General features: G+C 56.2%; 1 protein-coding gene across 1 annotated transcript in view; it reads right to left on the bottom strand.

The window, feature by feature from the left end:
- Window positions 1-1481: 1481 nt before the first annotated feature.
- AHNAK2 (AHNAK nucleoprotein 2) overlaps window positions 1482-26405 on the bottom strand; it is a 70326-nt gene continuing 45402 nt past the window's right edge. Inside the window, 3 exon segments of the mRNA XM_042799141.1 lie at window positions 1482-2598; window positions 2601-10188; window positions 12384-26404. Of these exon segments, the coding sequence (XP_042655075.1) occupies window positions 2465-2598; window positions 2601-10188; window positions 12384-26404 (21743 nt within the window). The 3' untranslated portion in view covers window positions 1482-2464.

Here is a 26405-nt window from a genome sequence, read left to right as displayed (position 1 = left end):
TTGAAGATGGTTGCAGGTCCCTTCCAATTGAACTAGTCTATTCTTCTTCAAATGTATTATCTCATTCAGGATTAATTTTGTCTTGCCTTTGGGATATATGAGAGGTTCTGCTTCAAACAGAACAACAAAATAGCCAACCAATGGAGATGTATTCATGTCTTAACAGTGCCAGAAATTACCAAGGTGGGGGTGTCTGTCTTTTTAATGCATTTATACCTTATTTTGCATGTTGAATCACAGCTGTAGGTTTGTTTGGCCGGAGACTGTATGTAGATGCTTAGCTGAACAACCCACTTTTTTGGATGTTAAAAAATAAGTAGAGGTAATCAAGGAAACCTACCACAGTTGAAAGAACAACCTGCATATCTCAAGTATGCAAGTTGAGTCAGAATCAGCCTGTTCACAAAATATCTATGTTGTGCAGGTTTGTGTCTGTGCTCCTTGCACGCTTTTGAGCTCTGTTCTTAGCTATTCTTGTGATCAGACCCTTGGGTAATACCTTGTTAACCTGGTTATTTTTTTGCTAACCTTCACCTTTCCCAAAGCTGACAGTAGCCTATTTGGAGGAAGATGTTATTGCTGTTTTCCTTCTATTCTGTACTGCTCTTCCATTAACTATTGCATTCATCTTTTAAAAACATCATAGTGATTATTGCTCTGTGGTCACTGCTGTCTCGGAGCTCAATTTTAATTGACTTGATTCTGTTACCTTTAAGACAGACTCCTACATGCAGTGCTGTCTAGGTGTATTCCTATTTGTGGGTCTAAGTAAATGGACACTACCTGAGAGAGGTTTTATGTGAAGGCTGCTTTGCAGGCAGATGTGAGCTGCTGTTAGAATGGGATGTCCTTTATTACATACATTGCCTTTTTCTGGACTTAATTTTTCTGTTTTGATCACATCTTCCTCAGTCCTGGTATATGCTGCTACTGTCTGATGTGGTAATTTTGTGTCTACTGAACAATGACCTTTATACCTCAGGAAAATGCAGGGAAATGCTGCATGATCCAAATAAATGATACATGCCTAACACTTATGTGGACAGTCTCTTCAGAGAGAATTAGAGTTCTCTTAACTGTCAGCAGTTTTCTTTACAATATTTAAGCCTACTGCAAAGATACAGAAATGAAGAACATCTCCAGCTACAGATGATTAGACAAGCAAGTACACTTCCTTTACAACTTAGTTTCTAAATGTTTTGCTTTGTCTGCTTTCCCTGTACTAAGGAGAATATGAAGAAAGAAAATACAGGATGAGAGAACTACTAGAACGAAGGAAGTCTGCACATGCAAATCTATAAAACTCAGGATTGTAATGAGTGAAAAATCTCTATTACTACCGCATTTAGAAACTGTGCTGTCATTAAGCAGCCACTTCATCAGATAGTGGGGTATACTCAAACCTTTTGCAAACTTAAGCTGGGATTTTCAGAATCAGAAAATGGTAGCAGCACTATCAGTAACGCATGCTACTCAAGACATTATTCATATGGTAAATTTATTGTGAATTAAGAATACAGACAGTGTTTTATTACATGTGAAGGCTGTCACATATGCACTCTGATTTTTGTTGTGTACTTGAGAGAAGCATTAATATAAACAAAGAAGCAAGTAATTATATACATCTCCTTTCCCAGAAAATCTCTGAAGCAATTCCACCAGTGTGGCAGATAATTCTGTGCATTTAACTATCCAGTAAATATATACATTAAAATTTATTTATCCACATTTCAATAATTATTCTTTGCCAGCATGTTTTATTTTGATATCTTAAAAATGTGAACTAGTTATATGGTTTTTGGTCTTGAATTTATTCTGTTGAGGTTTTTAAAAGTTCTTTTAAGGCTAAATATCACCCACCACAATAATAAAAAAAAATGCAAAGAGAGGGAGAGGTAAAGCTTTAGTCTCTCTACACTAGTATTTTGGTTTTATTTTGCATTTTAAAATGTCTGTGGAATATACATATTACCTTAGCTGAAAAAAATAAAAATATTTTAATAAGAAAGAAAAAGTAGGTCAGAAAGGTCCAAAATCTAAACAGGTAAGTATAGTTCTCATAGTACTAGTTTATACTCCATTCTGGAAATAATCTATAATCTAAACATAATCAGTGTGGTTTTGAGAAGTCTATTTAACAAGTCTTTTTGCTATCATTGAGCCTTCAGTGGTTTACTTTCATGGTTCAGTTATCTTTTCAGACTTTGCTAGAACTATGGGCTCCACTCTGCCTTCAGTTGCCTTTGGGGCAGATTTGAAGAAATCAGTATTTTTATTTTATTAGTGCAGAGTATAGCACATCTATGTATTTGAAAATTGAAATGTGGTAAATTCTGTTCAACTGTTTTCATGAATATCAGCTTTGGGTTTTGTTTAATTTTCAGTTACAAGAAAATTAAGAAAACATTATTTTCTTTATATGTAGATTATTCTATTTTCATTGAAGGCTGAGAAAAGAGAAACTTCATTTTGTTCCATCTCCAGGAATATTAGATTGACTATCTTTTTCTTCTTCCAACAAGATTAGTTCAGTTCTTGCTGATGATGTCACGATAGTTCGAGAAACTGGAACATTAGATGAGGCCCCATCAATTTCAACTTTTCACCCTCTGTTGTTTCTTTAGGTGATAAGCTTTCCTGTGCATCAAAAAATACATCAGGTTTATCTGATGGACTATCTTCATCTGAGATTCTTCCCTCTTTATGACACATCTCTTCTTTGTCAGCAGTCTTAGCCTTTTTGGAAGGAGATGTGAAACCAAGCTTAGGAAATTTAAACCATCCAGTTTTTTCAGTTTGCTTATAAGAATCAGTATCTGATGTGTCAGCAGGTTTCACATCTTCTGCAGCTGATTTTTTTATTTCTGTTTTTGAATCTGTGCTTGTTTCATCACCAGAAGATGAAAAGCCAATACTTGGAAGCCAAAATTTGAATCTTCCAGGAGATCTTTTACTATCAGTCTTTTCTTTTTCATTGGTTATGTCTTTTAATTCATCTTCTAGTGCTTCATCTACATCCTCATCTTTAGAGAGAGGACCTCCAGTTATTCCCTCTGGTGACTTATCGGGAAGACTCTCTTCAAGTTTACTGTAAGGCTTTACTTCGACAGCAAATGTTTTTAACTTTGGCAAGCTTACTTCTCCACTAGATTCTTCAGTCTCACTGTGTGGTTTGTCAGATAGCTTAAAGTCAGCACTGACAGTTCTCTGTGCCATTGCTCCGAAGCTTTCATCCACATATTTAGGTTTGCTTACTGATATATCTTCTGTTGAAGTTGGTTGCTGGACTAGCACTTCTAAGTTGCTATGTGATTCAGGCAACTTCACCTTGAGCAGTGAGAATCCCAGAGTAGCAGTTTTGACTTCTGATGAGAGAATCTCTGATTCTTTCAGTATTTCAGTAGTGTAAATCTCACACCTTTCAATAGCAACATGCTCGGGTTCTACTGTCTCACTCACTTCTTGGCTTTCTACATATGACCAATGAATATCTTGCCCTGTATTTGAAGGGGAGGACTCTATGGTAGTAGTCATCTGTGCTGTTTTAATGTCAGGTTCAGTCAGTGTCAGAATTTTGCTTTTTGTTTTTTGAATACCACCCTCTAGAGCCTCTGGTGTTTCTCCAGGGATAGCAGAGCTTTCTTGAAGTTGCACTACTTCAATGTCAGTACTAGATCCCTTAGGATCTGCTACCACTTTTGACACTGAAACATCAGCTTCAGTTGGGAGAGCTTTGAAAGTGAATGTTGGCATTTTTAGTTTGGGAATTTTTATATTTACTTCTGGGCCACCTTGTGTTTTGTCCACTGTTTCCACTGGTATTCTGGCAGATGCTTCTGTAAGATCTAGAGCTGGACTTTTCAGGCCAATAGATCTTTCTGGTTTTTGAAACTGTATTTCTGCTGTGCCTATTTCAGTTTTAGATACTGAATCAGCTTCTGACTTTGGCAAATTGATGTCATCTTCAAAATGCTTCACTTCTGAATGCAACACTCCAAACTTTGGAATCTCAAACTTGTATGTTTTAATTTTACTTGTTTCTGCCCTATCTTCTACTTGCACTTCCACCCCTGCAGGCATGTCCTTTTCAATACTTTTCACTTGAAATTTCATTCCAGGATCTACTCTAGCGATTTTAACATCCATCTTCACTCCCTTTACATCATCCAGCTTAGCTGTAACATAAGTACCATCTTCTGATCCCTTTGTCATAGACCATTCACAGGTAGGCCTTTTTAACTGGCTTCCTTCACTGTCTTTTCCCATAATTTTCATCTCACCCTTTAGCTTTTCTTTTTTAATGACCGCCTCTTGATTTTTAATATCTAGTTCTTCTTCTGGAAGACTAACATCTATTTTCTCCTGTGTTGCATCCAGAGTAATTTCAGCTGGTGACAATTTACATCTTACTCCTGAAGTCTCTAATTTAGTGGAACTTTCTACCTTTGGGACTTCTATATCCTGTGATTTGACTTTATGATCTTGAAGAGTCAGAGTACATGTAGGAAACCTATTTGTTAGACTCTTGTCTTTGTCAATTTCTGAAGCACTTAGGTATGATTTAGACAACTCTGCTGAAGACACTGTGAATTCTGAAGTGTGCATTTTTTGGCCGTCAGCACCATGCTTAACTATGTCTGCATAAGTTTCAGGTTTTGGAATATTCACTCTACTGTATGTTCTTTCTGTGGATAATGAAGTATCTCCTTCCATCTTTGACAAGCTAACATCAGAACTCTTCACAGAATCTCCTAATTTTGGAATCTCTTCTTTTCCAATAGTAATTTCAGCAACTGGTAATGAGAAGGTATTTTCAGGAACACTTGTTTCAGTTTGCACTTTGGCAGAGGGAATGCCTGCCTGAGCTTTTTCCATACTTTCAATATCAGCATCACCTTTTTTTTCCTTTAAGGATGTCCTGCCAAATGCAGGTATTCTGAATTTTGGCATTTTAAACCATCCCTGATGTTCTTCAGTCTGAATTTCTTCAGCTTTTATTTCTTCTTTTAATTTTATCTCTTTCTCCTCAAGGCTCTCAATAGCTCCCTCTGCCATTGGTTTAGACACTAACTTGGGGCTTATGTCTACCTTTGGAGCTTCAACACCAGCTGTCAGAACTTGGGGTGTTTTTATCTTACAAACACCTACTCCAGAATCTGACATATCCGATGTAAGTTCTGGTGCTGGAACTCCCACAGAAATGTCGGCAACTTCATTTGTCATTTTTAACTGGGGTAGCTCAGCTTCTATTTCTGGAGAGCTGATCTCTGTCTCTGGGACTTTCCCTTTTGTTAGGGAGATTCCAAATTTTGGCTTCTGGAATTTGGGCATTTTAATCTTTCCCTCAGGACCTTCCAACTTCATCTTTCTTCCATCCACAACTGATGATCTTTCTGTTACTATTTCAGGGCTCCTCAGTTCAACTGAAGCTTCTCCTTTGGTGAACTTAATACCTGTTTTTTGAATTGTATCTTCATCAGTAGAACTTGATTTGAGGACAACTTGTTGAAAACTCCCCTCTGAGGGAGGCAGAGAAGCATCAATCTTTGCTGAGCTGACTCCCATTTCAGTTTGGGAGGCTCCAGTTTCTATTTTGGAAAACTCCAGAGTGGGGATTTTAACATCAGCCAGTTTTATGCTTATTTGTGCCCCTTCTTCTGTCCTTTCAGCATGACTTCTTTCTATATCAGGTATCTGTATTGAATCATCACCCTCTCTTTCTGTTTTAGGAATAGTAGCATCAGCTCCAACTTTTGGTGAATGAGTCTGAGATTTGGGAACCTTGATCTTAGAGAGAGAAATTTTAGGCATGACAAACTGAGGCTTTTTAACTGGACTTTTTTGTTCAACTTTTCCTGCAGATACTTCCAGATCAAGGGCTGTCCCAGTACCTTGATCATCAGTTGCAGTTCCTCTCACTTCTGTGTCTACTCTGCTTGACATTAGAGCAAGTTTATGATCTTCCAAATTTGCTCCAGAATCCTGTTTAACACTTGCTTCCTTCTTTGGTGACCAACTGAAGGATGGAAGTTTGAATTTTGGCATTTTGAAATGCCCTTCTTTCTCTTCTCCATCTCCATCTTGTTTTATTTCCCCTTTTATTTTTAGTGCTGCATCTGAATCCTGAATATCACTGTCTGGTTTTGGAATAAAAATGCCAGCTGGTGGGAGGTGAACATCAGCCTCTGATGCCTTATTGTCAGCTTTGGTCATTTTGACTTTAGAGCTGTAAGTTTCTGTTCCTGTACCACATTTCACCTCCAAATTTGGTGCTTCAACAGCAATGTCAGCTATTTCTACCATTGATTTTAGTTGGGGAACCTTGACTTCTGATTTGGATTGGATGACCTCCTTTTCTGATCCTTTCCCTTTAGAATGTGTAATTCCAAACTTTGGCATTTGGAATTTAGACATTTTTGTTTTCCCTTCAGGACCTTCAATTTTTATTTCTACATCACCTACAGCAATTTCACTTGATGTTCTTTCAGCACTTGTGTCAGGACACTCTACCTCAAGGGAGCCCTCAGTTACTATCTTAATATCTGAGGTGGAGAGGCTGGCATTAACAGCAGCTGATTTCAATGTCAGGTCATCTTCTTCACATCTAGGAAGTATGACCTCATCTGTAGGCATTCTAATATCCATGTCTATTTTGGGAGATTTGACTCCTGGTTTGGAAAATTCCAACGTAGGGACCGTAACTTTTGGCATTTTTATGCCCATTCCTGCCCCTTCTCCACTAGTCCCTTTCTCAGATTTCTCTACTGAAACACCTTCTTTTTCTTCTTTGGGAGCACAAGCATCAGCTTCCACTATGGGCAGAGAGATCTGGCCTTTTTGACCTTTAATTTTAGGAAATGAGATCTTTGGCATAATAAATTGGGACTTCTTGTTTCTGCTCTTTTCACTATCCTTTTCTGTTGATGTATCAAATTCCATGTGAGGGTATTGATTATCAGGGGTAGGAAATTTTATTTCAGATTCTGTGTCTCCAGATAGAGAAGACAAAGTTGGTTCTTCCAGATGTACCTCAACTTCAGAAGGACCAATAACTTCTTTCTTTGGCGACCAACTAAATGAAGGAAGTTTGAATTTTGATGTTTTAAATTTGTTTTCTTTCTCCTCAGTGTCCTTGTCTTTGGAAACTATTTCCTGTTCTGCACTGCACTCTAAATCTAGGCCATGGACTTCTACTTCTAATTTTGGCATGGTAACTTCCATTGATGGGAGACTGACATCCAATGTTGGTGCATCCAGACAAAATTCAGGTGAGGGTTTGTACATCTTTACACCTAACTGGGCATCAGAGATCTGCGTTCTTTTTTCAAAATCAGTATCAGCTACATAAGATGTTATCCTGCATTGGGAAATTTCAGATTCCACTTTGGAACCAATGTCACTTTCTGAGGGTTTTCCCTTAGACCAAGAAATTCCAAATTTTGGCTTTCGGAATTTAGGAATTTTAACTGTAACCTCTGTGTCACCCACAGATATTTCAGCAGCAGGAGTTTTCAATCCTGGCTTCAGAATTCCTTCCTCCAAAGAAATATCTTCATTTAAAATTTCAAAATCTGTTACAGAACAATCTTCATCAATAAGAGATGATATTTTTGATTCAGATTCTCCTAGATTCATTTGATATTTAGTAAGAGTAATATCGTCTTTAGGAAATGGGGAATCATGTTGAATTTTAGAAGAATCAATATCAATTTTGGAAAAACCCAAGTTAGGAATTCTGAATTTAGTAGACTTAGAGCCACTATCAACCTTACTGTCATGAAGAAGCTTAGATCCGACACTGCCTGAAAGAACTGCAGGAGCATCCTCTATAACTGAATAAGAAAGAATTTCTGACCCAGAAAATTCAACACCAGCCTTACTCTGAGAATGTGGTTTAGAACTTTTAGAAAGGGAAACCCTAGGAATTCTAAAAAGAGAACTTTTAGCTTTACCACTCTCATCCTCTTTTCGGGAGGAAGAATCTATGCCAACGTCAAAGGCAGGCGCTTGGATCTCGGCCCCGGGCAGGGTCACGTCCACCTCGGCGGTTCCCGAGGGCACCGTCACTTGGGGCTCCTTCAGGCTGACGTCCACGTCAGCGGCCACGGTGCCCTTGGCCTCTCTGCTGCTGGACCAGCCAAAGGAAGGCATGCCGAACTTGGGCATCTTGAACTTGCCGTCCTTGGTCTTGGCGGCCTCCTTCTCGGGGGCTTTTGCTTCCCCTTCGAGGGCGAGGCCCGCCTCGGGTGCCTGCAGGTCGACGCTGGCCTTCGGAAGGGTGACGTCGACGGACGGGAGGCTGATGTCTACCTTGGGAGCTTTGATGTCAGCTTTGGGCATTTTGAGGGAGGGCTTCTCCAGCTTCCAGCCGGCCCCGTCGCTTTTGGCGCCGGGCACGTCGGCTTTCAGGCCCAGCGCGGGGCCCTCCCCTGCGGCCGTCACGGTGGCGGAGGGGAGGTCGACCTCTGCGGCGGCCAGGCTGAGCTCGCCTTCGGGCCCTTCTGCCTTGAGGGGCGACACCCCGAATTTGGGCTTGTCGAACTTGGGCATCTTAAACTTCCCTTTCAGACCCGCGCCTTCCAGCTCGGCCCCGTCGAGCGACCCTTCGGCAGAGGGCACTTTGAGCGCTATCTCGGGCGCCTGGAGCTCGAGGGAGCCTTCGACGGAGGGCAGCTGGATGTCGGGGGCCGCAATGCTGACGGCGCCGGTGCCGGCCTTCAGGTCTGCCTCTGGCAGGCTGGCGTCGACTTTGGGCAGGCTGACGTCGGCGTCCAGTTTGGGAGCCTTGACGGTCGGCTTGGAGAAGGCCACGCTGGGCACCTTGACCTTCGGCATGTGGATTTTCATGCCGCCGCCCTCAGCTTTGCCGGCAGCCGCCTCCAGGCCGCCTTCGACCTGGGGGCCCTGCAGGGCGACTTCGCCCTCCTGGACTTCGGCCTGGCCCTTGGGCAGCGAGACCTCGGCCTTTGGCAGGCTGACCTGCACGTGGGGAGCTTTGACCTTGGGCAGCTTGACGCTGGGCATCTTGACGTCGGGCATCTTGAATCGACCTTTCTCACCGTCTCCTCCGGCGGCCGTCTCGACGGCCACCTCCACGCCGGGCGCTTGGATCTCGGCCCCGGGCAGGGTCACGTCCACCTCGGCGGTTCCCGAGGGCACCGTCACTTGGGGCTCCTTCAGGCTGACGTCCACGTCAGCGGCCACGGTGCCCTTGGCCTCTCTGCTGCTGGACCAGCCAAAGGAAGGCATGCCGAACTTGGGCATCTTGAACTTGCCGTCCTTGGTCTTGGCGGCCTCCTTCTCGGGGGCTTTTGCTTCCCCTTCGAGGGCGAGGCCCGCCTCGGGTGCCTGCAGGTCGACGCTGGCCTTCGGAAGGGTGACGTCGACGGACGGGAGGCTGATGTCTACCTTGGGAGCTTTGATGTCAGCTTTGGGCATTTTGAGGGAGGGCTTCTCCAGCTTCCAGCCGGCCCCGTCGCTTTTGGCGCCGGGCACGTCGGCTTTCAGGCCCAGCGCGGGGCCCTCCCCTGCGGCCGTCACGGTGGCGGAGGGGAGGTCGACCTCTGCGGCGGCCAGGCTGAGCTCGCCTTCGGGCCCTTCTGCCTTGAGGGGCGACACCCCGAATTTGGGCTTGTCGAACTTGGGCATCTTAAACTTCCCTTTCAGACCCGCGCCTTCCAGCTCGGCCCCGTCGAGCGACCCTTCGGCAGAGGGCACTTTGAGCGCTATCTCGGGCGCCTGGAGCTCGAGGGAGCCTTCGACGGAGGGCAGCTGGATGTCGGGGGCCGCAATGCTGACGGCGCCGGTGCCGGCCTTCAGGTCTGCCTCTGGCAGGCTGGCGTCGACTTTGGGCAGGCTGACGTCGGCGTCCAGTTTGGGAGCCTTGACGGTCGGCTTGGAGAAGGCCACGCTGGGCACCTTGACCTTCGGCATGTGGATTTTCATGCCGCCGCCCTCAGCTTTGCCGGCAGCCGCCTCCAGGACGCCTTCGACCTGGGGGCCCTGCAGGGCGACTTCGCCCTCCTGGACTTCGGCCTGGCCCTTGGGCAGCGAGACCTCGGCCTTTGGCAGGCTGACCTGCACGTGGGGAGCTTTGACCTTGGGCAGCTTGACGCTGGGCATCTTGACGTCGGGCATCTTGAATCGACCTTTCTCACCGTCTCCTCCGGCGGCCGTCTCGACGGCCACCTCCACGCTGGGCGCTTGGATCTCGGCCCCGGGCAGGGTCACGTCCACCTCGGCGGTTCCCGAGGGCACCGTCACTTGGGGCTCCTTCAGGCTGACGTCCACGTCAGCGGCCACGGTGCCCTTGGCCTCTCTGCTGCTGGACCAGCCAAAGGAAGGCATGCCGAACTTGGGCATCTTGAACTTGCCGTCCTTGGTCTTGGCGGCCTCCTTCTCGGGGGCTTTTGCTTCCCCTTCGAGGGCGAGGCCCGCCTCGGGTGCCTGCAGGTCGACGCTGGCCTTCGGAAGGGTGATGTCGACGGACGGGAGGCTGATGTCTACCTTGGGAGCTTTGATGTCAGCTTTGGGCATTTTGAGGGAGGGCTTCTCCAGCTTCCAGCCGGCCCCGTCGCTTTTGGCGCCGGGCACGTCGGCTTTCAGGCCCAGCGCGGGGCCCTCCCCTGCGGCCGTCACGGTGGCGGAGGGGAGGTCGACCTCTGCGGCGGCCAGGCTGAGCTCGCCTTCGGGCCCTTCTGCCTTGAGGGGCGACACCCCGAATTTGGGCTTGTCGAACTTGGGCATCTTAAACTTCCCTTTCAGACCCGCGCCTTCCAGCTCGGCCCCGTCGAGCGACCCTTCGGCAGAGGGCACTTTGAGCGCTATCTCGGGCGCCTGGAGCTCGAGGGAGCCTTCGACGGAGGGCAGCTGGATGTCGGGGGCCGCAATGCTGACGGCGCCGGTGCCGGCCTTCAGGTCTGCCTCTGGCAGGCTGGCGTCGACTTTGGGCAGGCTGACGTCGGCGTCCAGTTTGGGAGCCTTGACGGTCGGCTTGGAGAAGGCCACGCTGGGCACCTTGACCTTCGGCATGTGGATTTTCATGCCGCCGCCCTCAGCTTTGCCGGCAGCCGCCTCCAGGCCGCCTTCGACCTGGGGGCCCTGCAGGGCGACTTCGCCCTCCTGGACTTCGGCCTGGCCCTTGGGCAGCGAGACCTCGGCCTTTGGCAGGCTGACCTGCACGTGGGGAGCTTTGACCTTGGGCAGCTTGACGCTGGGCATCTTGACGTCGGGCATCTTGAATCGACCTTTCTCACCGTCTCCTCCGGCGGCCGTCTCGACGGCCACCTCCACGCCGGGCGCTTGGATCTCGGCCCCGGGCAGGGTCACGTCCACCTCGGCGGTTCCCGAGGGCACCGTCACTTGGGGCTCCTTCAGGCTGACGTCCACGTCAGCGGCCACGGTGCCCTTGGCCTCTCTGCTGCTGGACCAGCCAAAGGAAGGCATGCCGAACTTGGGCATCTTGAACTTGCCGTCCTTGGTCTTGGCGGCCTCCTTCTCGGGGGCTTTTGCTTCCCCTTCGAGGGCGAGGCCCGCCTCGGGTGCCTGCAGGTCGACGCTGGCCTTCGGAAGGGTGACGTCGACGGACGGGAGGCTGATGTCTACCTTGGGAGCTTTGATGTCAGCTTTGGGCATTTTGAGGGAGGGCTTCTCCAGCTTCCAGCCGGCCCCGTCGCTTTTGGCGCCGGGCACGTCGGCTTTCAGGCCCAGCGCGGGGCCCTCCCCTGCGGCCGTCACGGTGGCGGAGGGGAGGTCGACCTCTGCGGCGGCCAGGCTGAGCTCGCCTTCGGGCCCTTCTGCCTTGAGGGGCGACACCCCGAATTTGGGCTTGTCGAACTTGGGCATCTTAAACTTCCCTTTCAGACCCGCGCCTTCCAGCTCGGCCCCGTCGAGCGACCCTTCGGCAGAGGGCACTTTGAGCGCTATCTCGGGCGCCTGGAGCTCGAGGGAGCCTTCGACGGAGGGCAGCTGGATGTCGGGGGCCGCAATGCTGACGGCGCCGGTGCCGGCCTTCAGGTCTGCCTCTGGCAGGCTGGCGTCGACTTTGGGCAGGCTGACGTCGGCGTCCAGTTTGGGAGCCTTGACGGTCGGCTTGGAGAAGGCCACGCTGGGCACCTTGACCTTCGGCATGTGGATTTTCATGCCGCCGCCCTCAGCTTTGCCGGCAGCCGCCTCCAGGCCGCCTTCGACCTGGGGCCCTGCAGGGCGACTTCGCCCTCCTGGACTTCGGCCTGGCCCTTGGGCAGCGAGACCTCGGCCTTTGGCAGGCTGACCTGCACGTGGGGAGCTTTGACCTTGGGCAGCTTGACGCTGGGCATCTTGACGTCGGGCATCTTGAATCGACCTTTCTCACCGTCTCCTCCGGCGGCCGTCTCGACGGCCACCTCCACGCCGGGCGCTTGGATCTCGGCCCCGGGCAGGGTCACGTCCACCTCGGCGGTTCCCGAGGGCACCGTCACTTGGGGCTCCTTCAGGCTGACGTCCACGTCAGCGGCCACGGTGCCCTTGGCCTCTCTGCTGCTGGACCAGCCAAAGGAAGGCATGCCGAACTTGGGCATCTTGAACTTGCCGTCCTTGGTCTTGGCGGCCTCCTTCTCGGGGGCTTTTGCTTCCCCTTCGAGGGCGAGGCCCGCCTCGGGTGCCTGCAGGTCGACGCTGGCCTTCGGAAGGGTGACGTCGACGGACGGGAGGCTGATGTCTACCTTGGGAGCTTTGATGTCAGCTTTGGGCATTTTGAGGGAGGGCTTCTCCAGCTTCCAGCCGGCCCCGTCGCTTTTGGCGCCGGGCACGTCGGCTTTCAGGCCCAGCGCGGGGCCCTCCCCTGCGGCCGTCACGGTGGCGGAGGGGAGGTCGACCTCTGCGGCGGCCAGGCTGAGCTCGCCTTCGGGCCCTTCTGCCTTGAGGGGCGACACCCCGAATTTGGGCTTGTCGAACTTGGGCATCTTAAACTTCCCTTTCAGACCCGCGCCTTCCAGCTCGGCCCCGTCGAGCGACCCTTCGGCAGAGGGCACTTTGAGCGCTATCTCGGGCGCCTGGAGCTCGAGGGAGCCTTCGACGGAGGGCAGCTGGATGTCGGGGGCCGCAATGCTGACGGCGCCGGTGCCGGCCTTCAGGTCTGCCTCTGGCAGGCTGGCGTCGACTTTGGGCAGGCTGACGTCGGCGTCCAGTTTGGGAGCCTTGACGGTCGGCTTGGAGAAGGCCACGCTGGGCACCTTGACCTTCGGCATGTGGATTTTCATGCCGCCGCCCTCAGCTTTGCCGGCAGCCGCCTCCAGGCCGCCTTCGACCTGGGGGCCCTGCAGGGCGACTTCGCCCTCCTGGACTTCGGCCTGGCCCTTGGGCAGCGAGACCTCGGCCTTTGGCAGGCTGACCTGCACGTGGGGAGCTTTGACCTTGGGCAGCTTGACGCTGGGCATCTTGACGTCGGGCATCTTGAATCGACCTTTCTCACCGTCTCCTCCAGCGGCCGTCTCGACGGCCACCTCCACGCCGGGCGCTTGGATCTCGGCCCCGGGCAGGGTCACGTCCACCTCGGCGGTTCCCGAGGGCACCGTCACTTGGGGCTCCTTCAGGCTGACGTCCACGTCAGCGGCCACGGTGCCCTTGGCCTCTCTGCTGCTGGACCAGCCAAAGGAAGGCATGCCGAACTTGGGCATCTTGAACTTGCCGTCCTTGGTCTTGGCGGCCTCCTTCTCGGGGGCTTTTGCTTCCCCTTCGAGGGCGAGGCCCGCCTCGGGTGCCTGCAGGTCGACGCTGGCCTTCGGAAGGGTGACGTCGACGGACGGGAGGCTGATGTCTACCTTGGGAGCTTTGATGTCAGCTTTGGGCATTTTGAGGGAGGGCTTCTCCAGCTTCCAGCCGGCCCCGTCGCTTTTGGCGCCGGGCACGTCGGCTTTCAGGCCCAGCGCGGGGCCCTCCCCTGCGGCCGTCACGGTGGCGGAGGGGAGGTCGACCTCTGCGGCGGCCAGGCTGAGCTCGCCTTCGGGCCCTTCTGCCTTGAGGGGCGACACCCCGAATTTGGGCTTGTCGAACTTGGGCATCTTAAACTTCCCTTTCAGACCCGCGCCTTCCAGCTCGGCCCCGTCGAGCGACCCTTCGGCAGAGGGCACTTTGAGCGCTATCTCGGGCGCCTGGAGCTCGAGGGAGCCTTCGACGGAGGGCAGCTGGATGTCGGGGGCCGCAATGCTGACGGCGCCGGTGCCGGCCTTCAGGTCTGCCTCTGGCAGGCTGGCGTCGACTTTGGGCAGGCTGACGTCGGCGTCCAGTTTGGGAGCCTTGACGGTCGGCTTGGAGAAGGCCACGCTGGGCACCTTGACCTTCGGCATGTGGATTTTCATGCCGCCGCCCTCAGCTTTGCCGGCAGCCGCCTCCAGGCCGCCTTCGACCTGGGGGCCCTGCAGGGCGACTTCGCCCTCCTGGACTTCGGCCTGGCCCTTGGGCAGCGAGACCTCGGCCTTTGGCAGGCTGACCTGCACGTGGGGAGCTTTGACCTTGGGCAGCTTGACGCTGGGCATCTTGACGTCGGGCATCTTGAATCGACCTTTCTCACCGTCTCCTCCAGCGGCCGTCTCGACGGCCACCTCCACGCCGGGCGCTTGGATCTCGGCCCCGGGCAGGGTCACGTCCACCTCGGCGGTTCCCGAGGGCACCGTCACTTGGGGCTCCTTCAGGCTGACATCCACGTCAGCGGCCACGGTGCCCTTGGCCTCTCTGCTGCTGGACCAGCCAAAGGAAGGCATGCCGAACTTGGGCATCTTGAACTTGCCGTCCTTGGTCTTGGCGGCCTCCTTCTCGGGGGCTTTTGCTTCCCCTTCGAGGGCGAGGCCCGCCTCGGGTGCCTGCAGGTCGACGCTGGCCTTCGGAAGGGTGACGTCGACGGACGGGAGGCTGATGTCTACCTTGGGAGCTTTGATGTCAGCTTTGGGCATTTTGAGGGAGGGCTTCTCCAGCTTCCAGCCGGCCCCGTCGCTTTTGGCGCCGGGCACGTCGGCTTTCAGGCCCAGCGCGGGGCCCTCCCCTGCGGCCGTCACGGTGGCGGAGGGGAGGTCGACCTCTGCGGCGGCCAGGCTGAGCTCGCCTTCGGGCCCTTCTGCCTTGAGGGGCGACACCCCGAATTTGGGCTTGTCGAACTTGGGCATCTTAAACTTCCCTTTCAGACCCGCGCCTTCCAGCTCGGCCCCGTCGAGCGACCCTTCGGCAGAGGGCACTTTGAGCGCTATCTCGGGCGCCTGGAGCTCGAGGGAGCCTTCGACGGAGGGCAGCTGGATGTCGGGGGCCGCAATGCTGACGGCGCCGGTGCCGGCCTTCAGGTCTGCCGCTGGCAGGCTGGCGTCGACTTTGGGCAGGCTGACGTCGGCGTCCAGTTTGGGAGCCTTGACGGTCGGCTTGGAGAAGGCCACGCTGGGCACCTTGACCTTCGGCATGTGGATTTTCATGCCGCCGCCCTCAGCTTTGCCGGCAGCCGCCTCCAGGCCGCCTTCGACCTGGGGGCCCTGCAGGGCGACTTCGCCCTCCTGGACTTCGGCCTGGCCCTTGGGCAGCGAGACCTCGGCCTTTGGCAGGCTGACCTGCACGTGGGGAGCTTTGACCTTGGGCAGCTTGACGCTGGGCATCTTGACGTCGGGCATCTTGAATCGACCTTTCTCACCGTCTCCTCCGGCGGCCGTCTCGACGGCCACCTCCACGCCGGGCGCTTGGATCTCGGCCCCGGGCAGGGTCACGTCCACCTCGGCGGTTCCCGAGGGCACCGTCACTTGGGGCTCCTTCAGGCTGACGTCCACGTCAGCGGCCACGGTGCCCTTGGCCTCTCTGCTGCTGGACCAGCCAAAGGAAGGCATGCCGAACTTGGGCATCTTGAACTTGCCGTCCTTGGTCTTGGCGGCCTCCTTCTCGGGGGCTTTTGCTTCCCCTTCGAGGGCGAGGCCCGCCTCGGGTGCCTGCAGGTCGACGCTGGCCTTCGGAAGGGTGACGTCGACGGACGGGAGGCTGATGTCTACCTTGGGAGCTTTGATGTCAGCTTTGGGCATTTTGAGGGAGGGCTTCTCCAGCTTCCAGCCGGCCCCGTCGCTTTTGGCGCCGGGCACGTCGGCTTTCAGGCCCAGCGCGGGGCCCTCCCCTGCGGCCGTCACGGTGGCGGAGGGGAGGTCGACCTCTGCGGCGGCCAGGCTGAGCTCGCCTTCGGGCCCTTCTGCCTTGAGGGGCGACACCCCGAATTTGGGCTTGTCGAACTTGGGCATCTTAAACTTCCCTTTCAGACCCGCGCCTTCCAGCTCGGCCCCGTCGAGCGACCCTTCGGCAGAGGGCACTTTGAGCGCTATCTCGGGCGCCTGGAGCTCGAGGGAGCCTTCGACGGAGGGCAGCTGGATGTCGGGGGCCGCAATGCTGACGGCGCCGGTGCCGGCCTTCAGGTCTGCCTCTGGCAGGCTGGCGTCGACTTTGGGCAGGCTGACGTCGGCGTCCAGTTTGGGAGCCTTGACGGTCGGCTTGGAGAAGGCCACGCTGGGCACCTTGACCTTCGGCATGTGGATTTTCATGCCGCCGCCCTCAGCTTTGCCGGCAGCCGCCTCCAGGCCGCCTTCGACCTGGGGGCCCTGCAGGGCGACTTCGCCCTCCTGGACTTCGGCCTGGCCCTTGGGCAGCGAGACCTCGGCCTTTGGCAGGCTGACCTGCACGTGGGGAGCTTTGACCTTGGGCAGCTTGACGCTGGGCATCTTGACGTCGGGCATCTTGAATCGACCTTTCTCACCGTCTCCTCCGGCGGCCGTCTCGACGGCCACCTCCACGCCGGGCGCTTGGATCTCGGCCCCGGGCAGGGTCACGTCCACCTCGGCGGTTCCCGAGGGCACCGTCACTTGGGGCTCCTTCAGGCTGACGTCCACGTCAGCGGCCACGGTGCCCTTGGCCTCTCTGCTGCTGGACCAGCCAAAGGAAGGCATGCCGAACTTGGGCATCTTGAACTTGCCGTCCTTGGTCTTGGCGGCCTCCTTCTCGGGGGCTTTTGCTTCCCCTTCGAGGGCGAGGCCCGCCTCGGGTGCCTGCAGGTCGACGCTGGCCTTCGGAAGGGTGACGTCGACGGACGGGAGGCTGATGTCTACCTTGGGAGCTTTGATGTCAGCTTTGGGCATTTTGAGGGAGGGCTTCTCCAGCTTCCAGCCGGCCCCGTCGCTTTTGGCGCCGGGCACGTCGGCTTTCAGGCCCAGCGCGGGGCCCTCCCCTGCGGCCGTCACGGTGGCGGAGGGGAGGTCGACCTCTGCGGCGGCCAGGCTGAGCTCGCCTTCGGGCCCTTCTGCCTTGAGGGGCGACACCCCGAATTTGGGCTTGTCGAACTTGGGCATCTTAAACTTCCCTTTCAGACCCGCGCCTTCCAGCTCGGCCCCGTCGAGCGACCCTTCGGCAGAGGGCACTTTGAGCGCTATCTCGGGCGCCTGGAGCTCGAGGGAGCCTTCGACGGAGGGCAGCTGGATGTCGGGGGCCGCAATGCTGACGGCGCCGGTGCCGGCCTTCAGGTCTGCCTCTGGCAGGCTGGCGTCGACTTTGGGCAGGCTGACGTCGGCGTCCAGTTTGGGAGCCTTGACGGTCGGCTTGGAGAAGGCCACGCTGGGCACCTTGACCTTCGGCATGTGGATTTTCATGCCGCCGCCCTCAGCTTTGCCGGCAGCCGCCTCCAGGCCGCCTTCGACCTGGGGGCCCTGCAGGGCGACTTCGCCCTCCTGGACTTCGGCCTGGCCCTTGGGCAGCGAGACCTCGGCCTTTGGCAGGCTGACCTGCACGTGGGGAGCTTTGACCTTGGGCAGCTTGACGCTGGGCATCTTGACGTCGGGCATCTTGAATCGACCTTTCTCACCGTCTCCTCCGGCGGCCGTCTCGACGGCCACCTCCACGCCGGGCGCTTGGATCTCGGCCCCGGGCAGGGTCACGTCCACCTCGGCGGTTCCCGAGGGCACCGTCACTTGGGGCTCCTTCAGGCTGACGTCCACGTCAGCGGCCACGGTGCCCTTGGCCTCTCTGCTGCTGGACCAGCCAAAGGAAGGCATGCCGAACTTGGGCATCTTGAACTTGCCGTCCTTGGTCTTGGCGGCCTCCTTCTCGGGGGCTTTTGCTTCCCCTTCGAGGGCGAGGCCCGCCTCGGGTGCCTGCAGGTCGACGCTGGCCTTCGGAAGGGTGACGTCGACGGACGGGAGGCTGATGTCTACCTTGGGAGCTTTGATGTCAGCTTTGGGCATTTTGAGGGAGGGCTTCTCCAGCTTCCAGCCGGCCCCGTCGCTTTTGGCGCCGGGCACGTCGGCTTTCAGGCCCAGCGCGGGGCCCTCCCCTGCGGCCGTCACGGTGGCGGAGGGGAGGTCGACCTCTGCGGCGGCCAGGCTGAGCTCGCCTTCGGGCCCTTCTGCCTTGAGGGGCGACACCCCGAATTTGGGCTTGTCGAACTTGGGCATCTTAAACTTCCCTTTCAGACCCGCGCCTTCCAGCTCGGCCCCGTCGAGCGACCCTTCGGCAGAGGGCACTTTGAGCGCTATCTCGGGCGCCTGGAGCTCGAGGGAGCCTTCGACGGAGGGCAGCTGGATGTCGGGGGCCGCAATGCTGACGGCGCCGGTGCCGGCCTTCAGGTCTGCCTCTGGCAGGCTGGCGTCGACTTTGGGCAGGCTGACGTCGGCGTCCAGTTTGGGAGCCTTGACGGTCGGCTTGGAGAAGGCCACGCTGGGCACCTTGACCTTCGGCATGTGGATTTTCATGCCGCCGCCCTCAGCTTTGCCGGCAGCCGCCTCCAGGCCGCCTTCGACCTGGGGGCCCTGCAGGGCGACTTCGCCCTCCTGGACTTCGGCCTGGCCCTTGGGCAGCGAGACCTCGGCCTTTGGCAGGCTGACCTGCACGTGGGGAGCTTTGACCTTGGGCAGCTTGACGCTGGGCATCTTGACGTCGGGCATCTTGAATCGACCTTTCTCACCGTCTCCTCCGGCGGCCGTCTCGACGGCCACCTCCACGCCGGGCGCTTGGATCTCGGCCCCGGGCAGGGTCACGTCCACCTCGGCGGTTCCCGAGGGCACCGTCACTTGGGGCTCCTTCAGGCTGACGTCCACGTCAGCGGCCACGGTGCCCTTGGCCTCTCTGCTGCTGGACCAGCCAAAGGAAGGCATGCCGAACTTGGGCATCTTGAACTTGCCGTCCTTGGTCTTGGCGGCCTCCTTCTCGGGGGCTTTTGCTTCCCCTTCGAGGGCGAGGCCCGCCTCGGGTGCCTGCAGGTCGACGCTGGCCTTCGGAAGGGTGACGTCGACGGACGGGAGGCTGATGTCTACCTTGGGAGCTTTGATGTCAGCTTTGGGCATTTTGAGGGAGGGCTTCTCCAGCTTCCAGCCGGCCCCGTCGCTTTTGGCGCCGGGCACGTCGGCTTTCAGGCCCAGCGCGGGGCCCTCCCCTGCGGCCGTCACGGTGGCGGAGGGGAGGTCGACCTCTGCGGCGGCCAGGCTGAGCTCGCCTTCGGGCCCTTCTGCCTTGAGGGGCGACACCCCGAATTTGGGCTTGTCGAACTTGGGCATCTTAAACTTCCCTTTCAGACCCGCGCCTTCCAGCTCGGCCCCGTCGAGCGACCCTTCGGCAGAGGGCACTTTGAGCGCTATCTCGGGCGCCTGGAGCTCGAGGGAGCCTTCGACGGAGGGCAGCTGGATGTCGGGGGCCGCAATGCTGACGGCGCCGGTGCCGGCCTTCAGGTCTGCCGCTGGCAGGCTGGCGTCGACTTTGGGCAGGCTGACGTCGGCGTCCAGTTTGGGAGCCTTGACGGTCGGCTTGGAGAAGGCCACGCTGGGCACCTTGACCTTCGGCATGTGGATTTTCATGCCGCCGCCCTCAGCTTTGCCGGCAGCCGCCTCCAGGCCGCCTTCGACCTGGGGGCCCTGCAGGGCGACTTCGCCCTCCTGGACTTCGGCCTGGCCCTTGGGCAGCGAGACCTCGGCCTTTGGCAGGCTGACCTGCACGTGGGGAGCTTTGACCTTGGGCAGCTTGACGCTGGGCATCTTGACGTCGGGCATCTTGAATCGACCTTTCTCACCGTCTCCTCCGGCGGCCGTCTCGACGGCCACCTCCACGCCGGGCGCTTGGATCTCGGCCCCGGGCAGGGTCACGTCCACCTCGGCGGTTCCCGAGGGCACCGTCACTTGGGGCTCCTTCAGGCTGACGTCCACGTCAGCGGCCACGGTGCCCTTGGCCTCTCTGCTGCTGGACCAGCCAAAGGAAGGCATGCCGAACTTGGGCATCTTGAACTTGCCGTCCTTGGTCTTGGCGGCCTCCTTCTCGGGGGCTTTTGCTTCCCCTTCGAGGGCGAGGCCCGCCTCGGGTGCCTGCAGGTCGACGCTGGCCTTCGGAAGGGTGACGTCGACGGACGGGAGGCTGATGTCTACCTTGGGAGCTTTGATGTCAGCTTTGGGCATTTTGAGGGAGGGCTTCTCCAGCTTCCAGCCGGCCCCGTCGCTTTTGGCGCCGGGCACGTCGGCTTTCAGGCCCAGCGCGGGGCCCTCCCCTGCGGCCGTCACGGTGGCGGAGGGGAGGTCGACCTCTGCGGCGGCCAGGCTGAGCTCGCCTTCGGGCCCTTCTGCCTTGAGGGGCGACACCCCGAATTTGGGCTTGTCGAACTTGGGCATCTTAAACTTCCCTTTCAGACCCGCGCCTTCCAGCTCGGCCCCGTCGAGCGACCCTTCGGCAGAGGGCACTTTGAGCGCTATCTCGGGCGCCTGGAGCTCGAGGGAGCCTTCGACGGAGGGCAGCTGGATGTCGGGGGCCGCAATGCTGACGGCGCCGGTGCCGGCCTTCAGGTCTGCCTCTGGCAGGCTGGCGTCGACTTTGGGCAGGCTGACGTCGGCGTCCAGTTTGGGAGCCTTGACGGTCGGCTTGGAGAAGGCCACGCTGGGCACCTTGACCTTCGGCATGTGGATTTTCATGCCGCCGCCCTCAGCTTTGCCGGCAGCCGCCTCCAGGCCGCCTTCGACCTGGGGGCCCTGCAGGGCGACTTCGCCCTCCTGGACTTCGGCCTGGCCCTTGGGCAGCGAGACCTCGGCCTTTGGCAGGCTGACCTGCACGTGGGGAGCTTTGACCTTGGGCAGCTTGACGCTGGGCATCTTGACGTCGGGCATCTTGAATCGACCTTTCTCACCGTCTCCTCCGGCGGCCGTCTCGACGGCCACCTCCACGCCGGGCGCTTGGATCTCGGCCCCGGGCAGGGTCACGTCCACCTCGGCGGTTCCCGAGGGCACCGTCACTTGGGGCTCCTTCAGGCTGACGTCCACGTCAGCGGCCACGGTGCCCTTGGCCTCTCTGCTGCTGGACCAGCCAAAGGAAGGCATGCCGAACTTGGGCATCTTGAACTTGCCGTCCTTGGTCTTGGCGGCCTCCTTCTCGGGGGCTTTTGCTTCCCCTTCGAGGGCGAGGCCCGCCTCGGGTGCCTGCAGGTCGACGCTGGCCTTCGGAAGGGTGACGTCGACGGACGGGAGGCTGATGTCTACCTTGGGAGCTTTGATGTCAGCTTTGGGCATTTTGAGGGAGGGCTTCTCCAGCTTCCAGCCGGCCCCGTCGCTTTTGGCGCCGGGCACGTCGGCTTTCAGGCCCAGCGCGGGGCCCTCCCCTGCGGCCGTCACGGTGGCGGAGGGGAGGTCGACCTCTGCGGCGGCCAGGCTGAGCTCGCCTTCGGGCCCTTCTGCCTTGAGGGGCGACACCCCGAATTTGGGCTTGTCGAACTTGGGCATCTTAAACTTCCCTTTCAGACCCGCGCCTTCCAGCTCGGCCCCGTCGAGCGACCCTTCGGCAGAGGGCACTTTGAGCGCTATCTCGGGCGCCTGGAGCTCGAGGGAGCCTTCGACGGAGGGCAGCTGGATGTCGGGGGCCGCAATGCTGACGGCGCCGGTGCCGGCCTTCAGGTCTGCCTCTGGCAGGCTGGCGTCGACTTTGGGCAGGCTGACGTCGGCGTCCAGTTTGGGAGCCTTGACGGTCGGCTTGGAGAAGGCCACGCTGGGCACCTTGACCTTCGGCATGTGGATTTTCATGCCGCCGCCCTCAGCTTTGCCGGCAGCCGCCTCCAGGCCGCCTTCGACCTGGGGGCCCTGCAGGGCGACTTCGCCCTCCTGGACTTCGGCCTGGCCCTTGGGCAGCGAGACCTCGGCCTTTGGCAGGCTGACCTGCACGTGGGGAGCTTTGACCTTGGGCAGCTTGACGCTGGGCATCTTGACGTCGGGCATCTTGAATCGACCTTTCTCACCGTCTCCTCCGGCGGCCGTCTCGACGGCCACCTCCACGCTGGGCGCTTGGATCTCGGCCCCGGGCAGGGTCACGTCCACCTCGGCGGTTCCCGAGGGCACCGTCACTTGGGGCTCCTTCAGGCTGACGTCCACGTCAGCGGCCACGGTGCCCTTGGCCTCTCTGCTGCTGGACCAGCCAAAGGAAGGCATGCCGAACTTGGGCATCTTGAACTTGCCGTCCTTGGTCTTGGCGGCCTCCTTCTCGGGGGCTTTTGCTTCCCCTTCGAGGGCGAGGCCCGCCTCGGGTGCCTGCAGGTCGACGCTGGCCTTCGGAAGGGTGACGTCGACGGACGGGAGGCTGATGTCTACCTTGGGAGCTTTGATGTCAGCTTTGGGCATTTTGAGGGAGGGCTTCTCCAGCTTCCAGCCGGCCCCGTCGCTTTTGGCGCCGGGCACGTCGGCTTTCAGGCCCAGCGCGGGGCCCTCCCCTGCGGCCGTCACGGTGGCGGAGGGGAGGTCGACCTCTGCGGCGGCCAGGCTGAGCTCGCCTTCGGGCCCTTCTGCCTTGAGGGGCGACACCCCGAATTTGGGCTTGTCGAACTTGGGCATCTTAAACTTCCCTTTCAGACCCGCGCCTTCCAGCTCGGCCCCGTCGAGCGACCCTTCGGCAGAGGGCACTTTGAGCGCTATCTCGGGCGCCTGGAGCTCGAGGGAGCCTTCGACGGAGGGCAGCTGGATGTCGGGGGCCGCAATGCTGACGGCGCCGGTGCCGGCCTTCAGGTCTGCCTCTGGCAGGCTGGCGTCGACTTTGGGCAGGCTGACGTCGGCGTCCAGTTTGGGAGCCTTGACGGTCGGCTTGGAGAAGGCCACGCTGGGCACCTTGACCTTCGGCATGTGGATTTTCATGCTGCCGCCCTCAGCTTTGCCGGCAGCCGCCTCCAGGCTGCCTTCGACCTGGGGGCCCTGCAGGGCGACTTCGCCCTCCTGGACTTCGGCCTGGCCCTTGGGCAGCGAGACCTCGGCCTTTGGCAGGCTGACCTGCACGTGGGGAGCTTTGACCTTGGGCAGCTTGACGCTGGGCATCTTGACGTCGGGCATCTTGAATCGACCTTTCTCACCGTCTCCTCCGGCGGCCGTCTCGACGGCCACCTCCACGCCGGGCGCTTGGATCTCGGCCCCGGGCAGGGTCACGTCCACCTCGGCGGTTCCCGAGGGCACCGTCACTTGGGGCTCCTTCAGGCTGACGTCCACGTCAGCGGCCACGGTGCCCTTGGCCTCTCTGCTGCTGGACCAGCCAAAGGAAGGCATGCCGAACTTGGGCATCTTGAACTTGCCGTCCTTGGTCTTGGCGGCCTCCTTCTCGGGGGCTTTTGCTTCCCCTTCGAGGGCGAGGCCCGCCTCGGGTGCCTGCAGGTCGACGCTGGCCTTCGGAAGGGTGACGTCGACGGACGGGAGGCTGATGTCTACCTTGGGAGCTTTGATGTCAGCTTTGGGCATTTTGAGGGAGGGCTTCTCCAGCTTCCAGCCGGCCCCGTCGCTTTTGGCGCCGGGCACGTCGGCTTTCAGGCCCAGCGCGGGGCCCTCCCCTGCGGCCGTCACGGTGGCGGAGGGGAGGTCGACCTCTGCGGCGGCCAGGCTGAGCTCGCCTTCGGGCCCTTCTGCCTTGAGGGGCGACACCCCGAATTTGGGCTTGTCGAACTTGGGCATCTTAAACTTCCCTTTCAGACCCGCGCCTTCCAGCTCGGCCCCGTCGAGCGACCCTTCGGCAGAGGGCACTTTGAGCGCTATCTCGGGCGCCTGGAGCTCGAGGGAGCCTTCGACGGAGGGCAGCTGGATGTCGGGGGCCGCAATGCTGACGGCGCCGGTGCCGGCCTTCAGGTCTGCCTCTGGCAGGCTGGCGTCGACTTTGGGCAGGCTGACGTCGGCGTCCAGTTTGGGAGCCTTGACGGTCGGCTTGGAGAAGGCCACGCTGGGCACCTTGACCTTCGGCATGTGGATTTTCATGCCGCCGCCCTCAGCTTTGCCGGCAGCCGCCTCCAGGCCGCCTTCGACCTGGGGGCCCTGCAGGGCGACTTCGCCCTCCTGGACTTCGGCCTGGCCCTTGGGCAGCGAGACCTCGGCCTTTGGCAGGCTGACCTGCACGTGGGGAGCTTTGACCTTGGGCAGCTTGACGCTGGGCATCTTGACGTCGGGCATCTTGAATCGACCTTTCTCACCGTCTCCTCCGGCGGCCGTCTCGACGGCCACCTCCACGCCGGGCGCTTGGATCTCGGCCCCGGGCAGGGTCACGTCCACCTCGGCGGTTCCCGAGGGCACCGTCACTTGGGGCTCCTTCAGGCTGACGTCCACGTCAGCGGCCACGGTGCCCTTGGCCTCTCTGCTGCTGGACCAGCCAAAGGAAGGCATGCCGAACTTGGGCATCTTGAACTTGCCGTCCTTGGTCTTGGCGGCCTCCTTCTCGGGGGCTTTTGCTTCCCCTTCGAGGGCGAGGCCCGCCTCGGGTGCCTGCAGGTCGACGCTGGCCTTCGGAAGGGTGACGTCGACGGACGGGAGGCTGATGTCTACCTTGGGAGCTTTGATGTCAGTTTCTGTATTTTGAGAGAATTCTTCTTTTATCTGTGACGATACACTTACTTCACCCTTTTTTATTTCAATAGCAGGTTTGGTAGTCAGTATTTCTCCTTCTTCCAAATGATTATCCATTACGGACGTTTCTACAGTTCGACCTTTCTGATCTGGGATTTGGACTTCTGTAATTTTTCTTATATCTTTGTCACTTATTTTTTCTTTGGAAATGTCGATTTCAATTTCAATACTTGGAAGCTTTTTTTCTTCTCCTGATATAGTCATCTCTAGTTTTTCATCTTCTTCTAGGGATTGAACTTTTCTTTCCCTTTCACTTACCTGACCTTCATTTTGCCCTGTTTCATCCTTTGTACTTGCCCAGGTAAATGTAGGTAATTTAAACTTTGGCAGTCTGAATTTGCTTTCTTTCCCGTCTATATCCTTTTCTTCTGTCTTCATGCCAATGTCCTCTTTCAAGGTTTTAGATCTTGTGGGCATGCCATCTCCTTCTATCTGCACTTTTTTTACTGTATCCACTGATTCAACTCTGCTTTCTTCTCTTGATACTTTCATGTCAGCTTTAGGTGTTTTGGCTATTTTGAATGATGGTATTTGTATTTTCCAAGTAGATACTTCTGATTCTGCATCAGGAATATGAGGTTTCACATCCAAATTCCTGCTGTCCTCTGAAGTAGTATCACCTGTTTTTTCTGGTACTGAATGTGGATCACTTCCCAGCTTGGTGTTTTCAGTCTCTAGCTCTTTTATTCTGGGCACTGAAATCCCAATTTTTGTTTTCTGAATTGTTAGTGTTTTTGTGTCTTCTTCTGATTTTTTTTCTCTTATTTCCAGTGTGTCAGTTGTAGTGTGTAATTCTGCCTTAGCAGTACCTATTTCTAGACCTTTTACCTGTATAGATCCTTGTGCTGTTGGACCAATCATGTCTATGTTAATTCCACTTTCTCCTTCTGTTCTATCTGCTGTTCCTTTCTGTTTCTTTTTTCGGGATTTTGATGAGGCTTGTGTTTGTTTAGTTGGGCTTTCTGTCAGATGAGGTGTTTCTAAACTGGGCTTTGATACTTGTGTTGTTATAGCTGGTACTTCAGGTACAGTAAATTTTGATGTTGACTCCTTTTCTTTTTCCTTTTTAATGCTTATTTCAACTTCAGGGCATTTTTTTGCATGAGATTGAAGGCCATTTTTCATATCTTTCAAGTCTTTTGTTAAAGTTTCATATACCTCCCCTGTTTTAATTTCGTAAGCTGGAGATGCGGTATATTCAACATTTAGGATTTCAGGATTTTCCAGGCTGATATCTTCTTTGTGTATTTTTTCTCTTTCAGATAACAGTGTTGATTTTATCTCTTTTTTTTGCTTGTCTTGTGGTTCTGGTTTGGATCTGTGCATTTTGAAACCAATGCTAGGGAACTTCAGTTTCTTTTGGCTTCCTTTTTTTTCTTTGACATGGACTTCTTGTTGAAATTGAGACTCTGTGTCTGTGCTTGTAGGAGAAATATCCTGTATAGCAGGTTCATATGCATCTGATGTACTATGAGATCTTCTGTGCCCAAGTATCTTTTTATTTTTAATTGACTGGAATTTTGGCCATGATAACCTATCTTTTTA

This window comes from Tyto alba, unplaced genomic scaffold (assembly GCF_018691265.1).
Source record: "Tyto alba isolate M040663 unplaced genomic scaffold, T.alba_DEE_v4.0 Super-Scaffold_29, whole genome shotgun sequence".
Taxonomy (NCBI): Eukaryota; Metazoa; Chordata; class Aves; order Strigiformes; family Tytonidae; genus Tyto; species Tyto alba.
Note: the sequence above shows the minus strand (reverse complement) of the source record. Positions and strands in the feature narration are given on the sequence as shown.